Below are 14,962 nucleotides of genomic sequence, written 5' to 3'. Positions count from 1 at the left end.
ATAACTCTGGTCTCAACTGGTGTGCCAAAATCGCGCGCCAATTTTGGAAATTTGGGTCCTTTATTTTTTTTTCTTATTGGGCAGTATCAATTTATGTCTACCATCATAGCAAACCCCTGACATGTAACACAAATGCATTTTCAGGCTCTGCCATGCCAGCTTGTTCCCTTTCGGGTCTTTCTGGTAGCAGTTGCAGACATTTGCCTCATCAGAAGTTCACCTAAGAGGCTTCCCTTCACGCCATTCAAGGGTTTTCATCTCTTTTCTTTCCCACGTGCTTATGCTAGTGCAGAAGTATTAGTTTATGAGGAATCATTAAATGATGGAGAATCACATTCCAGCCCACAGCTTGTTGTTCCTGCCAAGCCTGGCACTTACTCTGTGTGGAATTCCTTGAACCGGCCACCACTGAAACAAACAGCGCTGGCTTCCGGAGAAGATAAAGCGGGGAAACACTTGCGTGCCTTTTATGGCTGGAAAGGCTGCTGCTGAAGAACTCCAGTGGGCGTTGCACGTGTCCGATTTTTTTTTTCTCCAGCTGAAAGGTGCAAAAAGGACATAAATTAATCTCCAGATTTGACATTAAGAACACTGGTCATGGAGAGCACAGCTGGCAAAGGAAGTTGTACAAGCATGTTCAATGGAAACATTAAAAAAAGGCTTGGACAACAGGCTGGGGAATAGACATAGTGCCGTGTGCAGCGAGTTTCACTCAATACCCTCCAAGATCCCTGGCACCCACAATACCTGTGTGTCTGCTACGGCGTTCCCTCATCACAGCGGCGCACACTCAGGCCAAATGCAGTGTATAAGCTTCCAAGGGCATTAGTGGTTCAAGCCTTTTTCTGCTGTTTACGGATAAAAGCTCTGATAATTTGGGACTGCTGCAGCCAAGTGCACTTTGTATCTGCAAGGATGGTGATGTGATTGGCAACCCACTTACGGTATCTCTCCCTTAGCCAGCGTTACTGAGCACAAGCAGTGCTTGTAGCGTGTGGAATGCATTACAGCAACTCCGCCGAGACTTACCCTCCATCATGTCAGGCTCCCTTTTTATTTGGTCATTAGTGGTGGTAATAACACCATTAATTTAGTGGGTCCCAAGGCCCAAATGCCCTGGGATAAATTAACAGAGAAAAGCTTAAGCTCTCGATAATGTAACCTTTTCTCCTCCCCGTCAAAGGGTTCCTGAATGTACATGGAGTGTTGCTCCCCCACTTGGTTGCAATTAAGGGATGTGACCTGACCATGGGTAAACAGGGCTATGCCTGCCTGGCAATATGGTTACTTGCTGCAATACATCTCCGAGCAGGAACAAGGAAATGGATGAGTGGGATGCTACATGCCCCGTCTGTCCTCTCCAGGATACCTTTAGTCAAGTGTCACTTGCAGCTTTTTAGGTTTAAGGATAGCCTGTTTCCACACTCTGCCGTCTAAACACGCTATGAGCTGCAGTGTGGTAGCAACACAATGTACCGGTGTCATGCAAACACTGCATCTGATGTGACTGGGTGCCAAAAGGAACTGGGACAGCAGCAGAAACACTTACAAGTCAGGAGGAAACAAGCCAGCAATTTCTTTATGTACAAGCTATTCCCTTTTCCTTGGCTGCTGTTTTGATCTTGGAGCATCTCCGGCTTGCTGTGTGGATTTCAGTGATTGAAGACCCCAGGCTCACAGGTAACACTGGTTTGTTCAACTCAAGTCATCATCAGGCTTCTGCCTTTGTCTCTTGTTGGTACAACAAATGCCGCTGTTTAACTGGGCTGCCGGCAGCTAATTCAATCGCATTCCTGTACATCTGGGCAGGCGTGAGCCCTACTTCTGTTTATACCGACTATTTGGTGAAAACGGTTCCTGTGTGATTCAACACCTGAGATTAGTTTTGATCAAACAAAATTCCTTTGTCTCTTGTGCTCGCTCAAACTTCTGTGCAGGCAGGTTTGGCCAGATATATACAGTACACCAGACCTGTGTATCTCTGCAATTCCTGTTCCAAGGTGGTTTTTGTTTTGTTTTTTTGAGGGGGGGAGGAATGTAATTCATGTAGGCTCAGTTCAGATAACTCAAAAGTTAGGCTTTTGGGTTCTCTCCTCCATTGGCTCCATTGTGAAAGCCAAAAACGAACACACCACATGCCAAGCAAGTTAGGGTGAAAGCATCCACTTTAACTGAGTTTCTTTCCTGCCCTTGGTTTGTCTACAGAGCTGGAGTGTGTTTTGTTTGTTTTTGTTTTTAACTATAGTACTTAGTGGTTATGGGACCAGTTCTGGAACACTTACTCATGCATAAAAGTAATCACATTGAAATCAATGGGGCTATATGGGTGAGTAAGGATTACTCATGAGAGAAGGTTGCAGAACTGGTCCTTAAATTACATATGGGATGTTTTGATTCCTGCTTTTTTTTTTTTTATAGGTGATGGTTCCTGCCCCGACCTCATTCATAGTTAAAACTGTGCGTTTGTATTGATTTAACATCTGTTCCCTCCTCCCATCCCTCCTAGCAAGCAGGCGCAGGTGGGCTGAGGCTGTTACAGACCCTCTGCACTTTCACTGCTTGGTTTTGTGCAAATCTTGGTGCAATCTGCTTGGCAGCAGGCTGGGCAGTATCTGATTTCAGACCAGGACGTCAATACCAGTATCTCCCATCAAGTAGGAAGTCCCACGCAATTCAGCCAGCCTAGAAGAGGGACGCCCGTGCTTTCTGACACAGCGAGCTGTGCCTGGCTTTCGCATCTAAAAACAGCCATGTAAAATGCAGCATTGCACACCTGCGTAGTGTTTGCTTGGGCTCCTGTCCTTCACAAGAGCCGAACGGAAAGAAATTCTTGTTTGAGTTCCCCAGCAGTAAAACCCCAAACCCCCAGGGGTTCGCAGAGTGCTTTGAGATGAATAACAGGCTTGGGCTCTGGCATATCTCAAATCAGGAGTCTCTGGGCTCTGTTTCCATATCATAAACCCAAGGGTGGCCGTCAGCTGTGTTTTAGGCACTCAGTGCCTCCGAGACTGAGCGTGTGGCATTGCTGCTGATTGCACCCCTTGCCCTGATTTCCCTCCTTTTCTGCTGGTTCTGAAGCAGACTTTGGAGATGTCTGCATTTCTAGAGATGTCGGGCACCTCATTACCTTGCTTCATAATCAACCTGCTTTTTAGTGGAGATTGAGTAGTGAACTAACTGAGCTAACCCCTGTGCCAATCACGAAAGGATCTCTTTCCAGCACATCTGCATCTCTGAATCCAAATCAAGCTTTTGGCATGATTCACTGTGATCAGTCTGTAGCATCGCTTTCAAAATTAACTGCATCAAGAGTATTTCCATCCGTCTGTTTATTTTTCAATCACTTGAATTCTCCAGATCTTTAAGACCCCAGGAACCGAAGACCTAGTTCATCTGAAGGATTGATGGTGTATTGCGACAGCGATCTTCCTAAAGGTGCTGCCGCAAGTATTGCGTGCCTCTCCCGGCAGTCGTAGAGGGCAGCCTTTACCTTCTCTGGCTGTGCGGTAGGAATTTTGCCGCTCTGTTTGATTTGCCCTGGGAGCAAAACATGTGCTCCTAAGACGTGTGCCCTGAATTAACCTCTCTACAAATGGGTTCTAAGTAAGAGAGTATATGGAGCAAGATCAAGTGTGAAGCATATTTATATTTACCAAGATGATATTAACCTTTGAAGGCTTGATCTGACACAGGAAAGGTAAAGCAGCAAAAACATTGAGTACCTTTAAAAAAAAACAAAAAAAAACCCTTCCGTTAGCTCATTATTTCAGCCCTGATAATGATGATCATATGCTTGCTTTCAAGACATTTCTGAGCTTTCCAGCTGCAGAGCTATTAAGTCTTTGCCTATATTAGTATTCTCAAGGTCAGACGGAATGCAAAAACTCAAGACACTTCCTCCAGCTGCATAAGAGCCTCTTAAGTTTCCCCATTTACTTTCCTGTCTGCTCATGAGTTTCAAGACAGCTCCAGCAGCAAGAGCAGCTTCAGAACTCCTGCATTGCTCTTGGAGATAGCCGGAGCTGTCTGGTTTGCCTTGTGAAGGAGGAGTATTGATTAGCTCCAATGTCTGGGCCAGAAGTGGAGGGTGAGAAGCTTAAGGAGGGTCGCCCTCCTCCCCCAGCCCTTTCGAATCTCTTTGAGTGCAGCATCTCCCTTGTTGAGGGTGTATAAATAGCAGAGAGCTGCAGAATTCCTCCTTTGGCCTTCAGGCTTCACAGGTGTGAGGCAAAGTTTCACCAGATACTCTTCTGTTGAAACTGATTTCCATGCTTACCTTTAACTGGACACCAGCGGGCCCAATCCTGCCATCAGTGATGCAGTTGGAACGCCCATTGACTTCCCCACTGGAGGAGGATTCGGGTCCCGCAGAGAGGAAACCTGAAATAGAGCCTGTTCACCCCTGTGTTTACTCCAGGTTTATGTCAGCGTGGCGCTGTTGATTTAGTCCAGTGGTGCTGCATGATACTGGACTGGTGAGTCAAGCCCCCAATTGCTTTGTCTGCTGTTTATACTGCTTGAAACTTTTTTTTGTAGGGTTGCCAACTTTCTAATTTCTGAAAACCCGCCCCTCTTCCCGCCCCACCTCTTCCCTCGAGGCCCTGCCCCCACTCCCTGGATCCTGTCCACCTCCCTTCCCCGCCCTCCAGCTGGGTTCCTTCTGCTCAGAGGCTGGGCCAGGAGCTGCAGCCTGATTCAGTCTTGCCTGCCTGCGAGATGCAGGTAGGAGGCAGTCTCGGCTGAGCAGGGGCTGGCACGGGTTGATGACCTGGCCACCCACGGTAACCGGACACTTTTGGTGTCAGATATACTGACCAGACACTGCCAGGACCCCGGTTTTCAAAACCAGACACTTGGCAACCCTTTCTTTTGTTTCTAGTCTGTTTCATTTCTCCTGCAGAGGAGAGATTCAGCATTGTCAATCCCAACCATTCAAAAATCATGTCAGTCGCTCTTCAATCCTAGATTTTACACAGTCATAACCATTGGGGTCTTTTTATTTATCTACCTTCTAGCGTTTGACTCCTGTAGGGTTCACATTTTCAACCTTTTCTCTACAACCAGGTCATGCAAAAATAGACCTTTTTTTTTTTTCCTCTTTAATTAAAGCTGCGGTACTCACAATCACCTGACTCCAAGAGCTGGGGCTTGACAAAATGCAGTGAATATCCCGAGAATTGCGATAAAATCGCGAGAGTTGGCAACAGATAATTTTTTACTTCCAGTGGCAATAGCTTAATGGGAATGTGTCTTTGGGGCTGTGGTTCCCATCAAAGCTTGTTCACACAAAAGTCCCGTGAGGGTGCCCTTTCAGATACTAAAATGTCTGACGCTCTGGCACTGCCTTACACTGCAATATAGAGAAGCAAGCACATGGTGCAATTGGGGTTAATTCCAGTGTTCTGAGTGGATCTGGCTGAGCAGGGCCAGTGAGAAGCCAAGAATTTCTTCAGAGGACTTAGGAGAGAAGGCTCAAGGGGGTAGGGGGTGGAGCAGTGAAGGAACACGGCTGCCTGGAAAGCCTGATATCTCGGGAGCCTTGAAATTATGTTGGATCTGGCTGCATTTAGACTTAACCCATCCGAGCTGCAGTATTCTGGAGAGGAAACGTGGTCTCGTGGATAACCTGGTTTCTGGCTCTTTCAGTGACTCTCTGCCCGACAGTGGGCAAAGTCATTTCACCTCCATGCCTCAGTTTCCCCATCTTTAAAAGCGGGGAGAGACTACTTCATCTTTCTCATAGGTGGGTGGTGAAGTTTAATTCAACAATTAGCTGCAAAATGCTTTGAGATCCTTTGATGGAACGTGCTATAGAAATTCAAACGAAGCACTACGGTATTGTGCGATCCAGGGGAGAAAAGCCTCTGGCAGTGATGTTGGTTAAATAGGTCTAATGGGATGGATTCTGATCATTGTAATGCAGATTGGCGTAACAGTGGGTTCCCTGCAAACATACAGTCAAAAAAAAAATGAGCCCTCCCACCCCCAAAAGCAGTTTTTCTTACATAGATCTTTTTTTCCTTCTGTGGTCCACACGGTGTCTGTGTGTATATCTGTATATAAACTACTAATAAAAAAGGGACAGAGTTTGATATGCAGGCCCTTGCTTAAAAAATTATTCTAGATCCTGGCAGCTGTGGTCTGCAGGGACACACAAGCCTTATGTTGATATTTGGCATCTATATTAGTTCTATTAAAGTTATCGTTGCCCAGAATTGGACATGCGTGGTGGTTTCAGGCTGAGCTGTTTTGCTTTCGAAAGGCTCTAGCTGGGATGTTTTGAATCTAATTCAGGCAGTTAGCTGCTATTTCCTATTTGAATGAGGAGGTTGCAGATGCCACTTGCAAGTGCTACCTTGGAAATCAAATTCTATTTTTACATCAAAGCGTTCGAGGTAAAGTCAGAGAGAATGAAGATGTACGGCTTAACCAGTGCTCAGGGATCTAGCATTCATTTGACACCCCCGGTAACTAAATAAGAGGAGAAGACAGAATATTACATTATTACTCGGACCATGAATCACGTCAGAGTTGTGTGCAGGCTGCTTGATGATCAAAGCAGAGACCAACAGGATAAGCGTGGTAATTAACACGTTGCTGGGAAGAAGAGGATGACCCACATCCCATTATTTGGGTAGCATTTTGCAGGCAGTTTTTAAAACAGTCCCTGTCGCAAAGAGCCTACAGTTGAGGGAGAAAATCTAGAGATGCCAGGAGAGGAATTGGGAAGCAGCCAAAGGAAACTCGGGTGATTGAACAGGGAAGGGTAGAAAGTGCCTTGTTCAGACCATGAGCGCTGTTGGAGGGGGGAGAGTGCAGTTAACAGCCCTTCTTCTCCGGAAAGTAAATCCAACACTATATACGCTCTTCGTATAAAGCTGACCTCCTCTTTTATATCCCTCTGTACCCATATCTAGCTGGCTAGCACTTGGGGTGCGCCCTTGGTTTTGGAGAACAGCTACTTAGAAGGATCCAGTGTTTGTAATGTAGCTCCTGCTGGAGGTCCACATTATGCCCAGTTATTGTGGAGCAGGGCGAAAGGGCACCCTGTGTGTCCTGGGGCCCTGAATGGCCGTGGATCCCTTTTTAAAATGAAGTCCATCCACTCTTCTCTTCTCTTTTGTTTGTCTTTCAGCCAAGGGAAGTGGGGGGGAGAGAGCCAGACTGAGACTACTGCGTGTATTCATTTTGATAACTTCGTGTGCGCACACGCAACTCTTAAGATCCCGATAGTAATTACACACTGTGCAGCTCTGCCTTAACTGGGGTAAAAGGCTTCTCTGCAGACACACTTGGCAAAGAACAAAGCCCAGGTGCGAGTCTGAGTCTATGGCCATAAATGCTGGCAATGAGAATGTTTGTTTGAAAAAGTTCAGCGCTTGGGTTCATCCACATTTCAGAGGCTTACATGAGCCTCTTAGGTCTATGTCGTTGGGGTAGGGACTTCTTTTCTACACTGTGTTTTGGACTTCTAAAAAAAGGATCTGTGAAAGCATGGATTGGTTTTATCCATCTGGGTTACTTTATCCTTCATAGATCCTGATCCTGTACAATGGCCGGTGTCTCCTGCAAGAAGATGCTGAGCTCACTCAGTTGATTTGCCTGCTCTTTGCAGGACAGGGCTCCAAGGGAGTAAAAGGGGTGGGAGATTTCCTTGCATCCAGGAGTCCTTTGAAACCACCGCTTCAGTCCTGCCACTTCCAGTAATTTGGATCTTGCAGGTAGAAGATCCACCCTCTGTGTGTGCTGGCTAGTTATGTATACGTTCCAGACAGCTCCGACTTTCCTGAGCAGGGAAGATAGCTGTCCTAAAGTTCTCTTCGAGGGGTAAGTGGAGAGGCAGCATGGTCCTGTTGGTTTGAGTTCTGAGCTGGAAACAAGGCACTCTTCAGGAGCCTAATCCTGGCTCTGCCACTGGCTTGCTGTAGGGTCTTAGGAAAGTCACTTTATCTCTGTGTGTGGAGCGATTGCATTGAGCTGTAATTACACCAGCACTTCTCCGGCAGCCCCCTCTGTCTCTGCAGAACTGAAGCTTTCCAGAGGAAGCAAATCAAGCCTAGAGCACTCATGATCACAAAGAAAACTTTTCCGATGTGAAGGAGGTTGCAGGCCTGTCTCTGAGTCTGCAGCCAACAGTAACCACAAGTCTAAGGCCCTGGTTCAGCCAGGTGTGTAGGCACATGCCTAGCTTTAACCCTTGAAATAAATGGGTTACTCACATGTGGAAAGTTAGACACATGCTTAAGTTTCATCCTGAGCTGGGACCTAAGAGAGGTGTCAGCTGCCTGATGCAGTCCCAATGGGACATTGACTCTGAAGCCTAACTCGGCGATTTGAATGAATATTTGTTCTTCATTTCTGATCATGTTAGCAAAAATATCTGATTGCCCTGTAATTGTAGCATAGCTTCCCTTGAGTGCTGCCACATTTCTTCCCCTCTCTCACCTCTGTCTGTTTTTCCAACTGTAAACTACATCTAACATTTAATTAGACCACAGGGATACTGTGGAGTTAATGCTTTGAGGCAGGACTGGGGTGAAGTGGAGACGGGGCAGTAAAATATTGCAGGCACTAATACACTGTTACCATTACGTTGCTGTCTTCCATGCATCACTTGGTAAATGAAGGGCCTGATCCTCCAAACAGGCACTGTCCTGGCTCATGCTTCTAGCTGTGAACAGTGCTATTGACATAACGTAGATCACTTGGCACCTGTGTCAGGTAGCGAGCGACAAGCTTAGTAGCAGATGTTTGCAGGATTGTGCTTGAAGAGCATTTATGGAGTTTATGGAGTTAGTTAGAATCTTTGGTCCTGATCCTGGAAACACAGCAGTGAGTAAAGTTACACGTGTGTAGGGTCAGGCACTGTGGTGACAGGACTAACCCGAGGTGAAGTGCATACTGCAAGGCAAACAGGGCAGCTTATCAAAAGAGCATTCAGAAAGTCTTTGACCTGCGTAGCAGAACCTGCTGGGAATGGCTCACTCTTGCTCCAAAGTGACTGGAAGGTCCATATATGCAGAGTTGTTGTAGGTGCCACGTCCACCGCTCTGAACTTGATTTCCTTTCAAAGTTAAGGTAGAAATTGCTCTCATAACCGCATGGTGTTGAAAACAGAAGGGATGGGCAGGACTTTGCATTATAACAGACTGTTATGTTTTTCCCCCTTTTCTCTGCTTTAGAAACCAGGCAATGCGGAAGAAGTTAATTTTGTACTTTAAGAGGAGAAATCATGCTCGTAAACAGTGGGTAAGTGAAGTTCCTAAGTCATCTTTTATATGTGCATAGCAAATCCAAAGGAGAGTCGGTGTTTAGCTCTTGTATATAGAAAACACAATGGAGGGATCCCAGCATAGACAACTTAGCATGTTACCAGTTGCTTTCTTTTTTCCTTCTTGTAGGACCCTCTGTGTTATGCGCTGTAGCAGTCTCCATTTTAAAAGTAACTTGCATACAAATAACCCAGGCCCTGATTCCACAACCCGGTAGTGCCTTACTCCGTGAGTGTCCCCATTCACGGTAAACGCGAATAGCATATTGGTTTGTTCAGAGCAGAGTCCTCCATTGATTTCAGTGGGACTATTAGTGGAATACATTGCTACTCCAGGTAACCAATCGGTCCCTGAAAGAAGAGTGAAACTTAAACGGCCTGCACTGCAGACAGATTGTTTCAAGATTAATCTCACTCTTTCCAATTGACCACAGAATTATGTTTTAGGAATCGGGGGTTTAATACAAAACAAGACACAACCCCATCCAATTCTGTTTCAGGAAAAGCTGTCTAAGAGTGATCTCTGAATACTTTTCATGGAAGTTACTCTCTGTTACATAAATGAAAAGAGGCGGGTTTTACATGTGATTTTGAAGAGACTGGTCACATGGTTATAAACTTAAACTTCAGATTTTATTTAAAATAAGTGGGGGAAATAGAGAAATAACATTGCCTCTGGAAAGTAACCCAACTCCTCCATTGTGCTGGTCCATGGTCACTGGAAAGTGAAACCTAGAAACACAAGTGAAACTGACCAGTCTGTTATCCTTGTTCAAACTAGGTGAAATACCAAAAGTAAACAAACAGTCCAGATTGGGAAATGCAAATCAGATTGTGAAAAATCTTAGCTTTAATAATCTAAAGGATTATGAGTCTCTCAGGTGAAGCAAGTACATTTTTCACATAAGAGCTCTATGTTGCAGGGGACTTTCACATCCGAAAATTTAGAAAAGCAGACTTGGATATTGACCACATTGAGCTGTCCTCTGTGGGGAAGCCTGAAATGTCAGATTTAGCGCCTTCTATTGAAGGGTTAGCATGGAATCTCTGGCTTGGAGATCTGCTGGGGAAATTCTGAATACTCCACATTAGGGAAGTGGTGTGAAAGAATGTGACTGTAAAAGCAGCTGTTTGTGGAGATGCATCGGAGCCGGTGATCAGAGCATGCCTGTTACTGTCCGTGAATAAGGGCATGTGCTTTTTCTTTTCTAGACGTGCATTCCAAAGGGAGAGGTGCACCGCTCATGTGGAATTCACCTCTTAGTGATTTGGCCTTTTTCTTCGTAACCCTCCTTCCCCAAATACACTGCCTGGAATAACTGATGGTTTTTGCATTTGAGAGAAGAACATCAATATTCTCTTCCTCAAAATAGACATTTGCAAAGCAGCATGTGGTTTTGTTGGAAGCACAGAGGAACTAAGTGGGGTTGCTTCTGATATGTGATACCCTCTACTGCACTGCATCTCCAATAGGGTGCTCTGTTGTAAGTAGTGCGAAGGTGGAGGGGGTAGTTTCATGAGACTCTAGCAGCATGAGATCCAAAGTGTGACTTGCAGAAAAATTGCCTGTGGTGAAGAATCGGTAAATTTCTGCCACCCAGCCTTTGAAAGGGGATTTTTCAATTTAGGGGGAAGCATATTGCCTATTTTGTAGAATAGGCAGTATACTGTTGCTGAATTTGCAAAGTGAATGCATTTGCTGATTCTCTTTGCAAAATGGGCATATTTAGCTATTTAGCTGCCAATTTCATACAGCAGGCACTATTTAAAAAAGAAATGAAAAGTCCCTGTCTATACTCGAATATTTTTGTTCATCCATCACTCACTCATACACAGGCACATTTTAATACATCATCATTAGCCAAATAACATGATGTGTACGTAGTTCTGTACATTAGGTACTGATTGCATTTGCCTGATGCAACCATGGGATTGGATGGCTCAGGGGACTGGCAAAGGGATAAATAATTGTTCTCCACTCAGACATTGGTTTTAATCTGGTCTCTTTCGCTGCTGACTGAACTGTGTCATCAGTATATCAGCAGTGTGGCCTAGTGGACAGATCACTGGACAGGGACTCAGGTGACCTGGGTTGTATTCTTGGCTCTGGGCAGATTGCTTTGCCTCTGAGACCTGGTCTACACCTGAAACATAGGTCAACCTAGCTATGTTGCTCAGAGGGTGAATCTACTACAGAAAAGCCCTTCTGTTGCTGTAGGAATCACCTGTGCTACAACAGCTTAGCTGCAATGTCATCGCTGTGCTACTGCAGTGCTTGTAGTGTTGACGTAGCCTCAGGTTTCCAATCAGTAAAATGGGGATAAGGATGACAACCTCCTTTGTAAAACACTTGGACATCTACTGATGCAACAGACTCTGTCATAGCCAGGTGATATTATAGCTGTCTGGGGATGGTATTAGTTGTTGGTTTCAATTCTGATGGGCAGGTGCTCACACCACCAAAATGCCCATTACTGGCGGCAGATTCTGAACCTAGTTATGCATTTCTAAGACATGAGACGTAGGGTAGCGCAGAGCTGCTCAGGAATTTTTAGACAGGACTTCTTTTTGGGAGGGGGGGGGGAATGCCAATTTGTCAAAATCAAAACTCTGTGTAAGAACATCTCAGTTTGGATTAAAATTTCCTTGTGAAGGTTGATCAGGTGAGTGGGTGCGTGCGTGTGTGCATGTATGCGTGTATGTGATGGCTAGGGTGCTCACCTGGAATGTGGAAGACCCAGGTTCAAGTCCCTGATTTGGAGTTTTACATTTATATTTAGTATGAATATCTGATTAGTTATACAAAGTGGAACTGCTCCGATGGGGGAGGGGAAAGAGAGCGGAGATACTTGACTCTCTAGCTTGGTGGCTTACATGGGATGCAGAAGATGCATGTTCAAGTCCCTGCTCTGCCTGATTTAGAAAAATCTCAGTTCCAGTGTAAACAAAAGCTATTTTAGTGACCATAACATTTTTCATGACACAGAATTAATGTTTTCCAGGCTGCCCTTGTGTAGCATTGGCAGGGTGGGATCACAGGGTTTAAGTGTCCTACATAATCCTGTTCCTTTTTTCGGAAAAGGCAGACCTTGCCTTCTTAAATTGTGAGAGTTGTAGCCGTGCTCCTCCTCCGGGGAAACCACAGACCTGCACACAGCATCAGCAGCCAACGGCAGCCCAGCGTTCAGGCTACAGCTCGCTAAACTTCACAGGTATTTTTAGCTTTTCCCCAGACACGTAGCTGTAAAAGCAGGAAAATGTGGCAGACTTTTTGGCAGCCCAAGGAACCTGGGAGGGCATCCTGATTTGCCTGTGTTTTTATTTATTTATTTATTTGCTGTCTGGCTGAGGTGGCATCCCTAGGAGAAGTGCAGAAATGCGGAGCCTGTGACATCTCTGCGCTGCCATGGTCTATTCACATTACCTACTGCTTCTCGCCCATGACAGGAGATGTCACTGGGCAGGTTTCAGAGCTTCTTATTTTTGTTCCAGTTCCCTACTTTTGTCTGGTGGCTATTATCCTTCACTCCCAGGTGAGCTGCTCTTGAAACCAAAGCACTCCTCCACAAGCCCCAGCGGGCTTTGTTTCATGGGGCTCCTGCACCCTTCGGCTTCTACTGGAGATCAGTGTCTCTGCTCCCCCCGTGCCATCACGGAGACAGCCTCTGTTAGCAGCGTGTATGGGGTAAGGAGCAGAGCGCACGCTGGCAACGACGGTGGTGCTTCCGCCTGGCCAGGAAGAATCCCACCGGCTCTGTGAAGACGGGAGGAGACAGAAAGGGGACAACGTACGAATAGAGGGAAAGGAGAGTGGGCTCAGAGGAACAGGAGAACAGAATGTGTCGGCTGTGTGTTTATGGCCCCATAAAGAACCTCTTTGCCTGTCTCAAGCTGGGACCTGGGTCGTCATCTCACCTCCATTCAGCGAAACACAACTTGCCATTATCACTTCCTTTCAACCGTGTGTGTGTGGAGGGAATCAAGGGATCCTGGGGAAGTTCCTACTTCCCAAACTGCAGCCTGGGATCCAGAATTGGCACCTGTTTCAGAGAGCGACATGCCGCTTAGACCAGCAGGGACTGTCCTCTTCAAAAGCTGGGTTGCAACGAGGGACCGTCCCTCCCACGATAGCCCAGGAAGGAGTGACATCATGTCCAGTGTCTGGTGCAGGCCTTTCATTCTTTATTTCTTCCACAGAAAACTAGCACAGCACATCCGTTGTCTCTTCCCCCTAACCTGGAGTTGTCTTCTGGGGCCTGACTGTTCGCTACAGTTTTCCACGCTACAGGCCACACGCCTCAGAGCCATCCCCTTCTCCAGGGCCTTCCACAGGAGCCAGCCTGCTTCCAGTTGCTCTCGCTACTTGAACCAGGGTTCCTGGACAGCTCTCTCCCCAGCTGGCTTACAAGTGGCTTTTATAACTGCCTGATCCCTGGCAGATCAGTCTCGGCTGGGCAGTAGCTGATCTGTCTCAGATGAGGCTGGGCCCAGCTCTGACAGGGCCAACCACCCTGTGACAGCATCCTGGCCTAATTTTGAGAGACGGTGTGGTCTTGGTTTGAGAATGGGAGTAGGAGCCAGAAAATCTAACAGTGGTCCCCCATGAGAAAGCCAATGAGCCTGCTGCCTCAGTTTCCATATCTGTAGAACAGGTATATTAATGATACTTCCTGACACCCTAAGAAGCTTTGGATGTGTAATGATTGCAAAGCACTATACCAAGAGCTGATGATTGCTGTTGTCGGTGTTCCCCCTTTAATTTTAGTGTCAGTTTTTGCTAGCCCCAGAAAATTTACTTGGGCTTTTAATCGTCTGAATCAAATCTGATGTTCTAAAGACAAAATAGATGCATGGTTTTATTGTGGTATTATTCCATTACGTTAAATGACTAATATGCTAGAAGTACTCTTCAAAAGGAGTAAATCTGATGTGCATTGAATACAAAGGTGTGGGAAGACGTTGGCTGTCTAATGCAGGTCAGATTGGCAAAAGGCAAATGGCGCTGCTGGGTTTTATAATGGCGCTACCCCAGGAATGCTGACGTGTGATTTAACCCAACAAACCGTGCTCCAAACAGCTCCCCTTCGTATTGCCTTGCATCGCAGCCAAGCCGCTGCTCTGAAAAGGGAATGCTGTAACTTTTCAGATTCTTGCTAACTTTGCAGGTCATAGTTTGGATTATGTGGCCTCTACCCCTCTCTCATTTTACACTCGGGTACTTCTTTGATGGATTCGCATAGCTTAACAGGAGATCAAAAGAAGACACTGATCACCAGAGGAGAGCTCTTCCGAATACTCCATTGAAAGCAGCATAAGAACTGGAGCATAAAAACCCGCTTAGGCTGAAACGTGGCAGTTTAAGAGCAAGTGATTTTGCTCGAGGATTGCGTGGGATTATATAGAAAAATCTGTGGCTTTCTCTGTCTCTCATTGGCAAATCCCATTGACCCATGTTCTCCAATATGTGACTCTTGTGAGGAAAATGATGTGTGTTATAAACCTTGGACAATACCTGTACATACACAGGACCCTACTGTATTTGGTCTGACTTGTGGTACGGGCTAGTTCCTGCCCTGCATCGTGTACATATCTGCATGGGAGAAGGGTGCCAGAACCCGGGCTCCAGCCTGAACCCGAACATCTACTGTCGTTTTTAGCCCCTCGAGGCCAAGTGAGCTGACCCAGGCCAGC

At 46.1% G+C, this 14,962-nt stretch overlaps 1 protein-coding gene across 30 annotated transcripts in view; it reads left to right on the top strand.

Moving 5' to 3' along the window:
- NCOR2 (nuclear receptor corepressor 2) overlaps positions 1-14,962 on the top strand; it is a 373,900-nt gene that overhangs the window by 214,891 nt on the left and 144,047 nt on the right. For all 30 annotated transcript variants that reach the window (XR_010918232.1, XM_067539730.1, XM_067539728.1 and 27 more), the window contains one exon: positions 9,183-9,249. Coding sequence is in view for 29 of the 30 variants with exons in the window: in XM_067539730.1 (XP_067395831.1) it covers positions 9,183-9,249 (67 nt within the window). In the remaining variant the exon portion in view is untranslated. The remainder of the gene's footprint in view (positions 1-9,182; positions 9,250-14,962) is intronic.

Source organism: Emydura macquarii, unplaced genomic scaffold (genome assembly GCF_026122565.2).
Source record: "Emydura macquarii macquarii isolate MOO-44397 ecotype Brisbane River unplaced genomic scaffold, CSIRO-AGI_Emac_v2 contig_554, whole genome shotgun sequence".
NCBI lineage: Eukaryota > Metazoa > Chordata > Testudines > Chelidae > Emydura > Emydura macquarii.
This window is presented reverse-complemented; position numbering and strand designations above follow the sequence as displayed.